We start from the raw sequence: 16,774 nt of genomic DNA, 5'->3' as shown, positions 1-16,774 counted from the left end.
TCGTCCACGTCTTTTTATGCGTCTCGGTTTTAACTAACTTTTGCGTCGTCTGTTTTTTAATCAATTCGTACAGTTTAATCTTCTCTTTAAAATCATTGAAATTTTTGGCACCATAAAGTATTACTTTATTAGCAGGGTCGTCCATAATTCCCTCAATTATATACTGCATTATGACTTCATTTTCGATGTTTCCTCTGCTACCGATTTCTCCCATTTTTAGTACATACTCCTGTACGCTTTCACTTTGTTTCTTCTTTCGATTCATCAGCATTCTGTGAATTTCAGCACTACTTATTTTGTTCTCAAACTCTGCTGTCAGTCTCTTCTTCAGGAGCTTCCAGCTATTAACTCCTTTCTCTGACTGTATATACAGTTTAGCTATTCCTTTTAGAGATCGTTTAGCAAACATTAGCATTTGTAAATCATTCCATCCCATCAGATTGGTAATTTCTTCAAAATCAGTGATCCATTTTCCTATAGGATAATCGTCTTTTCCGTCGAAATTTCTTATACTGTCTTCTACGTCTCTAAAAGTTAAGGCAAATGAATCATTCAATCTACCTCTCGTCATTTTGTTTGATTTTGATCTATTCCTCGTAAATAAATCCGTCGTCCTTTCATCATCCATATCGTCATCATTATTATCGTCGTCGGTAACGTCTTTACCTTCTTCCTCGTGATAAGCGTCTTTATCCCTATTTGCGTCGTTATCTTCATTATAGCCAGTGGCGGCTCGCGACCTCAGTATGCGGGTAGGCTACACATATACTTCGGGTAGGCGACAAAAAATATCCTACAATTTGTAATACATTTTGAGCCGTCTTGCAATACTAAATGTAATCTATGAGCGCAACAATGTGTAAAAATTGCTTTTGGAGCATCTACTTTAATTTTTGATTGTAATCCATTTAAAGAGCCAGCCATTACACTTGCACCATCGTAAAATTGAGCAATTTATTTATTTTTGTAATCATATGGCTCAAGCACGTTTGAAATTAAACTATATAGAGCGTCTGCAGATCTATTCTCGCTAACATCAAAAAACCCTAAAAATCTTTCTGTTACCTGACCAACTTTTTTAACAAAACGGATTGTTAAAGTACACTGTGATTTTTCGGTTATATCAGTAGTATCGTCCGCTAGTATAGAAAAAAATTGACTTTCATTAATTTCTGTTGAAATTTCATTTTTTACGTAATCGGCAAGGCAATCTATTAAATCATTTTGTATTGTTTTTGACAAACCCGTGAACACCCCTTCTATTTTTTAACATGATCCTGGATTTCCTGATCGCGTTTAACTACTAAATTAAAAATTTCTTTAAAATTACCCATGTTTGAAGAATTATGGCTCTCATCACGACCGCGAAATGCAGGTTCTTGTTTTACTAACAGAATTGTAACATCAATTTCTTCAACTTCTTCAATCTTTTTCAACTTCTTCATTATATATCTTATTAGATAGAGAAATTTGTCCAGCTAAAGCACTGTCAATAGTTTGTTTATTTTTTTCTAACCGTTTTAAACTTAAGCAATTGTTTAAATGTTCTTTCGAAGATTCATGTTTTTTTACACTAGCTGATAAATTTTTCAAATCTGAATATCCCTGACTCACCCAAACATTTTGCTTCAAATTTGAGAGCAACAGACAAGGCCAACAGAAAAGTGAATTTTTAAAATAACTTCCGCTTAGCCATTTATGATTTTCATACCATATTGTTTTAAACGATCTCGAAAATGGTCGATTGTCTTTTGTCTTATCTGTGGATAAAATTGTTAAATTTGGTAAAGGCCGGCCCATTGAAATAATTTCTGACCTTTCTTGATTTTGGCGCCTTGAATAAGGCGTCTCGATCAAACTGCATATTACATCGTTTAAAATATTCATATTCGATGACTAAAGTTTTTCCACCAATAAAACTAACACACCTACGTTTCAACAACGTCAAATATTACTTATTTTATTTTTGTATCAAATAATAATTTACTCTTCGAATAAATTGATAAGTTAACAATTAACCTCGCTTTAAATTTTTAATTATCTATAAATTCTAATAACACTTCTATCTATATCTATAAAATATAATGGACGACTGACAAATAACTATTCACAGATTTATTTGTCGTTAGTGAATTATTACTAAATTAATATAAAATTAAAATGCCCTTCAATAGACCGATCTCAAATTTACCTGTTTATTATTCAGTTTTCATAAACAAATTTAATTTGTCCTACCTAGTTTTATTCAATACTTAACCTACTAATAACAGCCAAAATCAAGAAACAAAATTATTTAAAACAGTTTCACAAGACACAAGAGAAGCAACTGATAAAATTTTGGAGGTCCGGCTATAAGACTCTGTGCCTATGCGCCCTTTCAAAATCGTAGAATACGCGAGACCTGCAGCAGGCCTGCTCGCGTAAACAGAGAGAGATCGCACGTCAATTCGGTGTTGGCGTCGTTCTATTTCAGGCTACGTTTTCAAGTGCCTGACCCAGGAAGAATATAGAATCTTATACAGTACTACTGATGCTACAAGGAGCGTACATTAATTATAACTACGGAGAAAATTTTTTGGATATTTTTACAAATAATTTGGATAATTTTTGCTATTTTATTGTAGGTATTGTGTCAAAATTTATAAATTACAATTTTGAAATAAGTAATTTATATTAATAATTTATATTATTGTACTACATTTGAAGAGGGTAGGCGGCGCCTACCTTGCCTACCCCGACGGGCCGCCCCTGATTATAGCGATCGTCTTCGGTAACGTCTTTACCGTTTTCCTTGTGATAAACGTCTTTATCACCGTCATCATCGCTAGCGTCTTCGTCTTCATCGTCATTCTCGTCTTCAAAATTGAAGTCGTTCAAAAATGAACAAATACGTTCAATCACGTCGTCTTCTGAACCAGTGTAGTTCAGATCTAAAACACTGCAAACTGCTACTAAATCCGGCATACTTAGTTTGTTTTTAATGTCGTCTATTTTTGTGGAATATTCCTGGGATTCTTTATCCCACGCAAAATTTGTAAAATTCCGCAAATTCTTCCTAGTTTGTCGCGGCAACCCTTTATCCCCGTACGCGACAACATGCAACGCCTTAACAGCACTTAATGCCGAATTTTTAAGGTTTAAACTAATTTTTGGAAAATCGTTAAGAGATTGTTTAGACTGCATTTTAAAAAGGTATATACTTAATTAGAATAAAAAATAAAAAAAATCAAAAATAAAAAGATAGATTATCTTTTAACTAAAAAGTTAGATTATTTTTCCCGTGTGCAAATTGTACTTGTGAACTGTAGAATTGTAGTCGCTTTTACTTCAAAATGATCAATATTTACTACAAATACTAACAAAGTTATGATTTATTAAAATAAATGAACAAAAAAAAAACAATGAAAAACAAAAACAAGTTAATCGTTAAATGATTTATGATAGTTCTTTCGCAACATTCACTGTTTATCGTCAAAGTTCCAGTTCACAGCTCCTCGAAAAAAATAACCTTTGGTCAGATTTCTAATTTCCAGACACAAGACCAAAGTGTCTTGACTATTTTTAAAATATTGGAACAAACACCTGATTTCTCCTTGGTAATACTGCTTGCTATGATTGAGTCTCGTCGTCGTCGTCTTCACTGCCCAAACAGCCGTCGTAATTGCCTAACAGCGTCGTCTACACTGTACTAGCCTGCTACTCCACCAACACAACCATTCACCAACAGTTCACAAAGTCCGGAAGTCACCAATAGTTTAAAAAAGTCCGAAAATCACCAACAGTTTCCACGTTTCCCGAACAGTTATAAACAGTTTCCAAAAATTACGTCACGTCAATTGAGCCGATTTTTTAATTACACGTTACTTTACGGTATTTCGCGAACTTAACGAAATTGTCTTTCTTAGATCCCGGTTGAGCCCCCAAATCTAGGTTTACTTTAAAGACGATCGTAATAAAAGTCCGTTTGATGTTTAATAGTTTTAATTAATAAAATAGATGACTAAATTATTGATACCATTAAATTAACGAAATGTAAAAGTGCTTGTGTAATTTGCGACCAAAATTCTTACGTGTTCTTACTCTTACAAAAGGGAAATGTATTTATAGATAATTTGCGTCTAATCAATATATTATCCCTAACCTAAGAACAGATCTGTCGCGTTTAAGATGTTAGAATCGACTGAATGTATTCGTCCTCTTTCCCTACGCTAATACAAACCGTCTTAGGCTAATCTCCTTTTTCCTGTGAAACAACCCAATTAAAATTGGTTCAAAGCATATACCGACATCTTCCAAAAACCCAATAATACAAAAATTAAAAGTAGTCCGCTACCGTCGCCGTAATCCCCAATTCGTTCCACCCATCTGTGCCAACGTAGGTACGTAATATGTCTGAGACTCTTATCCCGTTCTCGTACGAACAATTAAGAAAATGATATACAGGGAAATTTAAAATATAAGTAAACTATTTACAATCCTACATTTATGTAGGTATTTAATATTCTTAATATTTATATACTTTTATTTATTTAAAATTATAGTTATCAGTTATATTTGAACAGTTTTGAAAGGTAATTCCTCGTAAGTTTTGATTTGACACATTTTATTTGACAAATATATTTGTGTTTGTATTGTGCATGTTACCATGGAAACCGCGATTCTACGTATGGAACCCGTGAGAAAAAATATTTCTCACTGCAATGGCCGACTTTTCTCACACCCTGAGAAATTGTTCGTTTTGAATGTATGTAAGTAGTGAGAGAAGTAGCACATTGTATAGCATCCATAGAAAAATGTAATGTTTTTCCACCTTTCAATGTATCCCATCTATTGTCTCTGAACAGCAAAAATATATATGATTGTTTAATGAAATTTATCTGTGAAACTAAAATTAACCTCTAAACTTTTAATCCTGATAATTTGATATATTATGTACATATGAAAAAAGAAGAAGAAGAAGATGTATAATGGAAAAATGTGGTGATCAACTTGGACAGTCCATAGCGGCCAGCTGCAGCTTTTGAACTGAGTAGAGAGCTGTGGAAGAGTTTGCTATGGAACTCTAAAGACCTCATTGCCTTTTTTATGTATGAATAGAAAACAAAAAGTTGTGACTGGCTAATTGACACCAAGTCTATGCCATAAAACAAAAACAAAAAAAAATAATTACGCACAGATTCGCAACAACGTTATTCCTCAATCGGAATAACTACACATAGTCTTGCAATTACGGAATCAAAATATCAACAATTACACACACAGACCCGTGCAACGACTCGACCAATTTTGTAAGTACATAATCATAATATAATTACTCCAATAATCTTTCTACCACACCTTAAAGTTTTTGTTGGAACTTTTCATTCATTACTTCTTAATGTTGTTATTAAAAACATCTAGCGAGCTGTTTATACATTGTTTATGTTGATATCCAGATTAATGTTACATGTGCCTCGTGCATTTAATGTAATATTGATAAGTATAATACATAATTTATTTCCTAGATAATAATATCAAACTATTAGACAAGTCGAAAACGACGGGTTCGTTGGAAAAAATATTCCCATGAGATTTTTTTGCATAATCACATTCGTGAGACATCCCAGAATAAAACATTTGAAAAAAAAAAAAATTAATTTTAATTAATGTCCCAGAATAAGGTTCAAGAAGTGGCCCACGTGAAAAGTGGTCCAAATTTTTTTAAACATTTTTTAAATCAAATTGCAAGAATCCGTGTTTTTGGCTCGGACAAATTTTTTTCAGGTTTTTTGGACCATGCTGGACAAAAATGATATCTTATAATTTTTCTCTAAAGTTGATCGTTTTCGAGATATAAGCAATTTAAAATTGAAAAAAACTAAAAATGGCGATTTTCTTCAAGGCTTAATAACTCGGTTAAAAGTTATTATTATGAAAATCAGAAAGTGACTAAATCAAACTTTAAATCCCCCTACAAGATCCTGAAGAAATTTTGGTCATTATTTTATTACTCTTTGATTTAGTCACTTTCTGACTTTCATAATCTCATGGGAATATTTTTTCCAACGAGCCCGCCGTTTTCGCCTTGTCTCTATCCAAAAGCAGTTATGTTATGCGTATGCTTTTACCTAGACAACTGATAACAAATTCTTTATTTAATCTGTCTTCTGTTGTTTCAGTCAAAGAAGGTATTGTTGGTTTTATTTATCATCATTTTTTTCATTACGATTTTCATCGAAATTTATATCAAAACTTTGTTGGACTTTAATAACAACAATTGGGTCACCGAAATTTTCTATTGGTATTATCTAAAATAAGAATTTTTATCGATGCTTCAATTTCGTATATACAGTGCGGTATGCGCCAAAATCTAAATAGTACTGGATTTCGCTCACCCCGCATGCGTTGTAACGAGCATGTTGCATGTATAAAGGCGGGATCCCACCGGTCGCGCTATTCTGCGCTAGCAGAATAGCGCGTCGAGCAGTGTCATCATCACGTGGTCAAAGTATTGGAGTTTTCGTATCTTGATTTCATTATTCAGTTCTATTTCTTTCGAGAGTCTTCGCAAGACTTTTTCATTCATGAAGATGTTTTCAGGATTCTTTTGTAAAGCCACATCTCGAAAGGTTCCACCTTTCTTATTATCGATTTAGTTAAAGTGGCTTCCTCTATACCGTATTGAAGGATCATTGGTAATAATTAGTACTTATGTTAATATTTGATAAAACATGAACAGTAATGGACCTCTTCTGAACCGTTCTGGCCACGGTGATCAAAAATCAAAGCAAAACTGCTACTCTCCTGAAGTACTTGATGTTGGCTGCTGGATAGTCGCCTCTGTTTGACCTCCTTTGAAGGTGTAGGTCTTCTTCGCTTTAGGTTAGGCCAGCCTTCGCGAGTCTGTGGTTCGCTACTGGTCTTCATGACTCTTAACAATCCTCAGAATTGGCATGAATAGATAGTAGCGCTAATTGTTGCTAATATATTTAAATGTTCACAAACCCTGTATTTACGCCAGGGAAATCAGGCAAAAATATACCATGTTCGGGACACTTGAGTGACTTGAGCAGCCACATTTGCGGTTGCAAATGGGTTTTTTGGGTACTATATACCTAATATATTATTATTACAAAAATGCCCGTCACAGCTTGGACGAGAAATTTAGTTATTAACAAATAAGGGTCAAAAATGGGAGTTTTTTCGTTTAAATCGCTACAGGTAAAAATAGGGCAATTAAATATCTTATTTATAATATTTTTCTTTTAGTAGGTGAGCCAAGCTTTAAAATAGCGCTTTTTGAATTTTGGTCCGATCATGTGTTGCTTCGGATATTGCAAAATAAAACTAAAATTTCTAAAATAAAAAATTGGCTATAACTTTTGTGAAAATGAATTTAAGACTTTTATATTGCATGAAAAGTTGAGTCAAACAGTGCACACAATGCACAAAAAATTTTAAGACGATTCGTCAATTAGTTTAAATTTTATTTAATTTGTTTGTCCCAAAGAGCTTTTTTTCGTAATGTTATTGTTCAGAAAATAATAATGATATAGCAATTCTGTGGAAACAACATGAAAGAAGAATAGTCATATTTTCAACGCATTTAAAAAATCATTAAAAAGTCATTTTTATCACTTCGAAAACATTTTACTAAAATAGAGTCATTTTTGGCTTATAAACAATTTGAATAACTTTTTTTTGACAACACTCAGTGATCAAAAGATCCAAAGTTACTGGTTTAGCGACCACTCATTCTCTATTTCATTTGTTTGAATAACTTTGTTAATATTGACTGTAGGCTAAAATTACAATGGTATTTGAAAAACTGGTATTTTTATACGAATTTTCAAAGAAAAACTTTTCGCCTGGGTTAATTACGGTTAAAGTTAGCCACTTTTTTTTATTTAATTGACGGCTACTTTGATCAATTAAGCAACCTAACTAGAGCCATTTTGAAGTTGAAGGTATGTAGTTTATGTGTAAAAGTTCGAGTAAACTTTGAACCTCAACAGAGTGGTTAATAAAGTTTAAAAAATGGCGTCCTAACGGATGGATTCGTGGTCGGCGGAGGGGAATTATTAAAATCCGTGCACTCAAAAATTAAACTGATTCTTCAAACATATTATGCTGCGATTAATATCGCCGGAGCTATATATGTTGGATTTTGATCATAATTTTTTTAATTTGTATGTACAGTGCCGGCAAAAAAATTTTTACATTGCCAAATAAATCACCAAATTTGAAGACAATTTGCATGCATTCTGTCTGCGCTTGGAGGGGAGGGTAGGAGAGGCGAATAGCGTACTTGCGACGGCAATTATCTGTAGTTTACGGGCCTCTTGGCTAATTTGGGGTATTCTGCGCGTTTGCACTGTAAACAGTTGGCTTTGTGCGGGTAGTCAGTGTTAAACTTCTTCTCATTTATCGTGTAAAGTGTGAGATCGTCAAATTCTAAATTGAACTGACAAATATGGGTCGAAAGAAACTCACAAAAGAGGAGAAGGTTCGTGTTTTAACATTACTGGAAAAAGGAGACTCTGTAATTACCGTAGCACGTGATATGGGTGCTTCAAGAGGGGCTATTCATCAACTGAAACCTTGCAGCCGAACGTTTCAGTTGACAAATAGCCCCTCTTGAAGCACCAATATCAGGTGCTACAGTAATTACAGAGTTTTCTTTCTCCAGTAATGTTAAAGCACAAAGTAAGTTTCTTTCGACCCATATTTGTCAGTTCAATTTAGAATTTGACGATCTCAAACTTTACGCGGTAAATGAGAAGAAGTTTAACACTGACCACCCGCACAAAGCCAACTGTTTACAGTGCAAAACGCGCAGAATACCCTAAATAAGCCAAGCGGTCCGTAAACTACAGATAATTGCCGTCGCCAGTACGCTACCCCCTCCCCTCCCCCCTCTAAGCGCAGACAGAACGCATGCAAATTGTCTTCAAATTTGGTGATTTATTTGGCAATGTAAAGATTTTTTGCCGGCACTGTACTCGTAGTCTTATAGAGTACGTTATGTACAGACATCCCCACCTAACATTACAAAATGTTAGGGGGAACTCCGCTTATCACTCAGGGATATGAAAAATAGATTGCAACCGATTCTAAGACCTACCGAATATACATATATAATTTCATAAAATCGGTCAAGCGGTCTTGGAGGAGTATGGAAACTAACACTGTGACAGGAGAATTTTATAGAGATGTAAATATATAGATGGCTGTTAACAAATAGGGGTTGGTGATAGAATAGTGAAAATTAAGGGTTGTATGCATTTTTTAATTCTACATCATATAAAATTAAGGTAAATAATTTTGTCCAGAAAAATAAAAGAAAATGTCAGGGGGGCAACCCCCCTTATAACTTATGGGTATAAAAAATAGATTAAAACCTATGCTCGGTCCTATAGGATATACAGTGGAACCTCGGTAACTCGGATTAATCGGGACCGCGGCCGACACGGGTTATCGAAAATCCGGGTTAGCCGGAGAATATGGTAAAAATTAATAAAATACCGTATACTTACAGATAAACTCCGTTAGAATTAAAAGAACATGAACCATATATAAATATGCACAGTACCTACACATCTAAATTACTAAAAACACGCAAACACAAACGTAAGCAAACGGAAGCGAACAATAGAAGACTGTAAATACTACACACAATACAGTCACCACAATCGGAACGATGTTATGTTATTTAAGAACAGTGAAAACTAAAGACCATTGTATAAAAAGAATTTTTTTAATAGTCTTTTAGTCTTTTTTAAACAATGCTAAGACAGTTTGAAATATGTAAATATGTAAAGGAATACTACAGACAGGTGCCTGTTGATTCTGCCGGCGTGTGCCATGAGTTATTTTTACTATTGTATAGTTCTAATTACACAAATACAAATTATCTCTCAAATATTATATTACATAAATTTTTATTGTTGAAATGTTTATCTGATAATTAACTATTTTGATGGGAAATAAGCCACAATTAAATTGAAAAATAATTTTATTAACGTTTCGACGGTTTTTTATTATTTTTAATAATCGCGTGTCGTTTTCAAAATACAAATGTGCTGAAAATCAAAATGTTTATCTGATGAAAATCGGTCCGGGTTAGCCGGACTTCCGGGTTATCGGGGGCCGACTTATCGGGGTTCCACTGTACGTGTAAAATTTCATAAAAATCGGCCAAGCCGTTTCGGAGTAGTATGGTAACTAACACTGTTACAGGAGAATTTTGATGTATGTAGAAGTAACTGTGAATTAAATAATAAAAGTGGCTAACTTTGACCCTAATTAAACTAGGTAAAAAGTTTTTTTCTTAAAATTCGTGTAAAAATACCAGCTTTTGAAATCCTAAAGTAGATTTACTCTATAGTCAATATTAACAAAGCTATTCAAATTGTTTATAAGCCAAAAATGACTCTCTTTTACTAAACTGTTTTCAGAGTGATAAAAACGACTTTTTATTGATTTTTTCAATACTTTTAAAATATAACTATTCTTCTTGCATGTGGTTTCCACAGAATTGCTATAACATTATTATTTTCTGAACAATAACATTGCGAAAAAAAAGCTCTTTGCGATAAATATATTGAATAAAATTTAAACTAATTGACAAATCGTCTTAAAAATTTTTGTGCATTATATGGAATGTTCGACTCATGGTAGGGGAGCAAAGTATGCTAAATGTGCAGTCACTCGAGCGTTATGGGGACCTATTGGGTTGTGAAGAGTAGGTCCTAAAACCAAAAAAAGTTAAGTACAGTTTTCCATTTTAGTGGGCGCTTGCCATTTTTTAATTTAATTTTCCATTTCCAACAATGGTTTTTTGCGATTATAACGCCATCTATCCATAATTCGAAAAAATGTTTCGAATAAAAGTTACTTATTTTTTCGTAAGGAATGCAAATATGCAATAAAAAATGGGGGCTCCAATTTAAGAGTTTAAAGTAACCCCCCACCCCACCTCCGTGGGAGGTCATGTTTGGTGCCATTCGATAGATTTTTCAAAAATATTGAATACGTATATTTTACAGTTTTTCGATCTGATGTTCATTTCGCGAAATATTGCGGGATTCGTATTTAAAATATTAAATTTACCCCCACCCCTCTCTGTGGGAAGTCGTGTTTGGTATCATTCGATAGATTTTTAAAAGATATTGAGCACATACTTGTCAGTGTTTCGATTTGTCATTCATTTCGCGAAATATTCGCTTTTTTCTTGTGAAATTTTGGGACTCACCCATTTAATTACGCCCTGCTCAAATCGTTAGATTTTTGAAATATACACTCTTTTGCATCTTATCTTAATCTGACAATTTCGAATTTTTTTAAGGATATGATTTTTTTTCGGCCCCCCTTAACGAACGCCCCTGTGTTTAGAGCCAATATATGGTAGAGGGACATCTGCAGGGTACCAGGTTTCTCCCCATATGATAATCTGACGCGCTCGAGTAACTGCAAAAATCCCCGCTTGGGCTCCCCTACCATCAACGTTTCATGCAATATGAAAGTCTTAAGTCCATTTTCACAAAAGTTATAGCCCTTTTTTATTTTTGAAATTTTAGTCTTATTTTGCAATTTTCGAAGATAAAAATGATCGGACCAAAATTCAAAAAGTGCCATTTTAAACCTTGGCTCATCTACTAAAAGAAGAATATTATAAATAAGATATTTAGTTACCCTATTTTTACCTGTAGCGATTTAAACGAAAAAACTGCCATTTTTGACCCTTATTTGATAATTAATAAGTTTCTCGTCCGAACTGTGACGGGCATTTTTGTATTTATAATGTACATATTAGATATACAGGGTGAGGCAGATAACTGGCCTATTAGAAATATCTCGAGAACTAAAGGCAACAGGATCATGAAAATTGGAATACAGGGGTTTTAAGGGATGATCTATTAAATGAAAATATTTTCATCTCTTTGCAACTTCCGGTTATACCGGAAGTAGCTTATAACTTCGGTTTTTTAAATGGGACACCCTATATATTTTTACATTTTTGGATTCTCTTCAATGTCTTCTTTCTTAAAATATGAGGATATGTAATGTTATACAGGGTATTTTAAAAGATAATTACGTTTTTTTATTAATTTCGTACCAATATTCACACCCTGTAGAATTGTAGTAGTTTGACAACTAGAACTCTACTTACGTTCAAATGATTTTTAATATAGTCTGCTATTGTTAAGAATCATTAGTATAGCTAAATCTTTAATTTTAGTATACAGGGTTGGTCGAAACTCGGAATGAGTATTTTCTGAGTTTTCTTAAATGGAACATCCTGTATTTTAGTATTGTAATGAAATGAGTTTTTATTTCTTAAGCATTCCCTATACCTAACTGCTTTAATTTGTGCTTAATTGTTAATCGCACCAACAATTTTAACTACGTAGGTATTTTGATAGCTAAACCATTATTGGTAATTTTAAGGATCAGTCTGGATTTTTATGTATTTATTTCTGAAAAATTATTTGTGATTGAATATTTTCACGGCCAACCTAATAAAATTTTATGTATTTTTTGTTGCAATTAATGTTTAGGTATGTTTAATGCAAAATCACCAATAACTCACAAATTAAAGCAGTTAGGTATAGGGAATACTTATAAAATAAAGTACTGTGAAATATCATTTCATTACAATACTAAAATACAGGGTGTTCTATTTCAGAAAACTCAGAAAATATTCATTCCGTGTTTCGACCAACCCTGTATACTAAAATTTCAAAATTAGCCATACTAATGATTCTTAACAATAACAGACTATATTAAAAATCACTTGAACGTAAGCAGAGTATTTAATGTCAAACTATTACAATATACAGGGTGTGAATGTTGCTACGAAATTAATAAAAAAACGTAAATATCTTTTAAAATACCCTGTATAATATTACAAAATCTCATATTTTAAGAAAGAAGATATTGAGGAGAATCCAAAAATGTAAAAATATACAGGGTGTCCCATTTAAAAAACCGAAGTTATAAGCGACTTCCTTCCTTTTATTTAGGTTGTTCACATTAGGTATAACGTGCGTTAGAAGATTTTAAAAATACATTTAAACGTCAGGACAAATCGTGTAGTAGTTATTTTAATGATATTGCCAATTAATTATTTAATCATAAACAATGACTTTTGCTTTTGAGGATTATTTTGAAGTGGAGTGAATGGTTTTATAATGCATCTTTTTATCGACCTTAGTTATGTAACTTCTTGTCTATCTACGCCAGATTTTTTTTATTCTAGATAACCCTATCGCATATAGTTTTTGTTTAGTGTAGGGTCAACAACATAAAATTAAAAATAGACTTGGTATACTTGATAGGTATTGCGATATGATAATGTTCGGGTTATTAAATTTAACTAAATTTTCACTAACTTAAATTTAACTAACTTAACTAATTTAACTAACTTAAATTTAATTAATTCGGGACTAAATGTAAACTTTATTTTGCATACATAATTGGGAGGTTCTAACTCACTTGGACTCCCAAAGAAACTGCAAAGAATGATTGAAAGGTAACATAGGGAAAGTTATGCCATAACTATTATCCATTTTATACATAAAAATTAAGTGGTTTGGGCATTTATATCCCAATATTCCAGGAAGAATAGCTTAGTTGCAAATTTTCATTCTCAAAAAATGCGTTATGCAACTTTACCTATGGTTGAAATATATTGTGGCCAGTGCCAAGTATTTGGCAGGAAATATTTGTTTGCCAATAATGAGTTAATGTTGTTTGTCAACTTTCTTTTATTATAGTTTATTTTTGATACGTACTATTGACTAACAATATTATTTTCTTTAATTAGCTTAGATTTTTTTTCGATTCTATCCAGTTAACGTTGTTTAATGTTGCTTTATTAATTTGAATTTTCTTATGTCAAATGATTTCTTAGATGAAACTCTGAATAATGCAAGAAAGGAATTCAAACCAAGGCTAAGACTATGTAAGGATAAAGAGGGGCACATACTCAATACAAAAGAAGAAATATTGAAAAGGTGGGTGGAACACTATAAAGAACTACTTACTATCGAAGTAGAAGATCCAAATCAACAACCCCCAGGAGCAAGCAACAATACACCAATAGAGCCTCCATCAGTTCAAGAAGTACAGTATGTAATAAAACACTCAAAAAATAATAAATCTCCAGGAAGTGATGGTATACCAGCGGGACTTATTAAATATGGAGGTGCTACTGTGGCCAATAAAATATATAAAATACTGAGAGCCTGGAACGAGGAACAAATCCCGGAAGAGTGGTGTATTGGAATCGTTTGCCCGCTACATAAAAAGGGTGATCAATTGATATGTAGAAACTATAGGGGAATAACCCTCCTTAATACAGCTTACAAAATATTTTAGAGTATCTTATATGGTGGCCTAAGTACACATTCAGAGTGTTTTTGGGCCTGGTCGATCAACAACAGACCAGATCTTTGTGCTAAGGCAAATACTGGAAAAAACCAATGAATTCAATATCGACACATACCTACCATCTTTTCGTAGATTTTAAATCGGCCTATGATAGTGTTGTAATAAATAAATTGTATGAAGCCATGGATGAATTCCACATCCCTGTATAATGGGATTACTGTAAAATAAGAGATGAGAGAAAATCAAATGGTATTTAAAGTCGGCGGCTTGTAGCTGTAATATATTTATCGACAAATCTATGTAGATAATGTGCCGTCTTCTGCCGAAGGTTGGCCACCATCAAATGAAACGTTTCTCTGTTTTATGCCGCATTTATTATGTTTGGAGCATCTAGTATTTGGAACCAGTCTCTTAAGTTTCTCAGCCAAGATCTTTCCTTTCCGTTCAAACTTCTTCTACCTTTAAAATTGCCTTCCAACATAAGCTGTTGTACTTATCATTACGGAAGACATGGCACAGATATGTAGCTTTCCTCCTTTTAACACATCTCTTTATCCATTTATCTCAATACCTCTGAATTGGTCACTCTGTCTGTTCAAGATATTCTCAGTAAACGTCGGTACTTCATAGATTATCTTACTATATTTGCGCTACGTGTTCTTTTTTTCTGCATATTAGTAACCTTCCTTCTCCTATAGTTTGCCTTGGATTTCCTCTCCTTGGTTTTTAATTTTACATTTTCCGAATTTTGTGGAATTACTTGTGTCTAGAGTTTTACATTTTTACGTTATTTGTATTCTTGCTTTTTACATGCAAAATATACCTACTTTATTTTCAGAAATGTTTTTTGTTTCAGAAATTAAATGGCTGAATCGTGGCAGGCTCCTCCAAAGCAGGGCCTGTACGACCCGCAGTTCGAGAAAGAAGCGTGTGGTGTTGGCTTTATAGCTGCTATTGATGGTAAACGTCAAAATAAAATAGTGCGCGATGCTCAACGATTGGCTATATCTATGAACCATCGTGGTGCATGCGCCTGTGATAACGATACTGGTGATGGTGCCGGAGTACTTACTGCTATTCCACATGATTTCTACTATGCTAAACTCAAGTAAATATCTCTTAAGGTTTTTATAGTTTGTTTAATGTTTGCTTGTTATGAAAACAAATGTTTTCCACATGTTTAAATTAACTATTACTTTAAATGGGATTAAATTGAGATTGTAATGAGTATTGACGTTCCGATTTCCAAGGCGGAAATCGTTTTCAAATTTTTTTTTAAATTAAAAGGGCAACAGTTATTTTATCGCATAACTTTTTTGTCTTTAATTTTTAAGCATTTTTGATACTAGAACTAGATTATTATATTGTGAGGTATTCTAGTACAAAAAGGTACTCTTGTATTAAGTCGGTAGGATGCACCGTTTTCTAGAAAAATCGATTTAAAAATATTTCGTCTTTTGAATTTGAAAAAAAAAATTGAAAAAAATGTTCACAAAAAAAAAACATTGTATTTTATCGACTAAAAGCAAGAGTGACTTTTAGTACTAGAATACCTCATAATGTAATCATCAAGTGTCAAAAATCCTTAAAATTAAAATTAAAATTAAAGACAAAAAAGTTATGCGATAAAATAACCGTTGACCTACCCAAAACGGACTGCGACGCATATGACCGGTACTAGAATTTCGCAATTGGAGAAATCGATTTATCCCTGGAAGATAAATAAAATTACCAATGATCGGTTTTATAAACAGTTTTTTTTGAATTTATTTTTCAAATTCAACAAACGAAAAATTTTCAAATCGATTTTTCTAGAAAACAGTGTATCCTACCGACTTAGAGCAAAAGTAATATCTTTTATTACTAGAATACCTCACAATTTATTAATCTAGTGTCAAAAATGCTTAGAAATTAAAGACAAAAATGTTATGCTATAAAATAACCGTTGCCCTACTCAAAACGGGCGCCTATGACCGGTACTAGAAATTCGTAATTTATGGAATCGATTTTTCTCTGGAAGGCAAATAAGCGTACCAGTTTTAGTTTTTCTAAATAGAGGCGTTTTGGAGATATTTAATAAAAACTAATTCCAAGACGCCATATTCAAAGATCTCTTCTAGCTCCCTTAGGAAGCATTTTCGGACTAGGCGAATTGGGTTAAATTGTCTTAAAATTATCTGAAGAATCTCCGGTCTTCGTTTGTCGGGAGAGTTTCTGGTATATATACATATATAACACATGTTAACGAGTAAAACCACCTATTTTCTATAAAGATATCAGGGATATTAAAAAAACAAAATGTTCACAAAACATACTACAATATACGATTCCGATGTATACTCACATTTGTACCTCGTCCTTCCTACAGAGTGTCTTAAACTTCACATAAGAAAAACATTTA

General features: G+C 33.0%; 1 protein-coding gene across 1 annotated transcript in view; it reads left to right on the top strand.

The window, feature by feature from the left end:
• LOC114336495 (uncharacterized) overlaps positions 1–16,774 on the top strand; it is a 165,812-nt gene that overhangs the window by 21,346 nt on the left and 127,692 nt on the right. The window contains exon 2 of the mRNA XM_028286871.2: positions 15,230–15,481. Coding sequence (XP_028142672.1) covers positions 15,237–15,481 — 245 coding nt within the window. The 5' untranslated portion in view covers positions 15,230–15,236. The remainder of the gene's footprint in view (positions 1–15,229; positions 15,482–16,774) is intronic.

The sequence above is a fragment of the Diabrotica virgifera genome, chromosome 8 (genome assembly GCF_917563875.1).
Source record: "Diabrotica virgifera virgifera chromosome 8, PGI_DIABVI_V3a".
NCBI lineage: Eukaryota > Metazoa > Arthropoda > Insecta > Coleoptera > Chrysomelidae > Diabrotica > Diabrotica virgifera.
The sequence above is the reverse complement of the archived record's forward strand: the minus strand, read 5'-3'. Positions and strand labels throughout refer to the sequence as shown.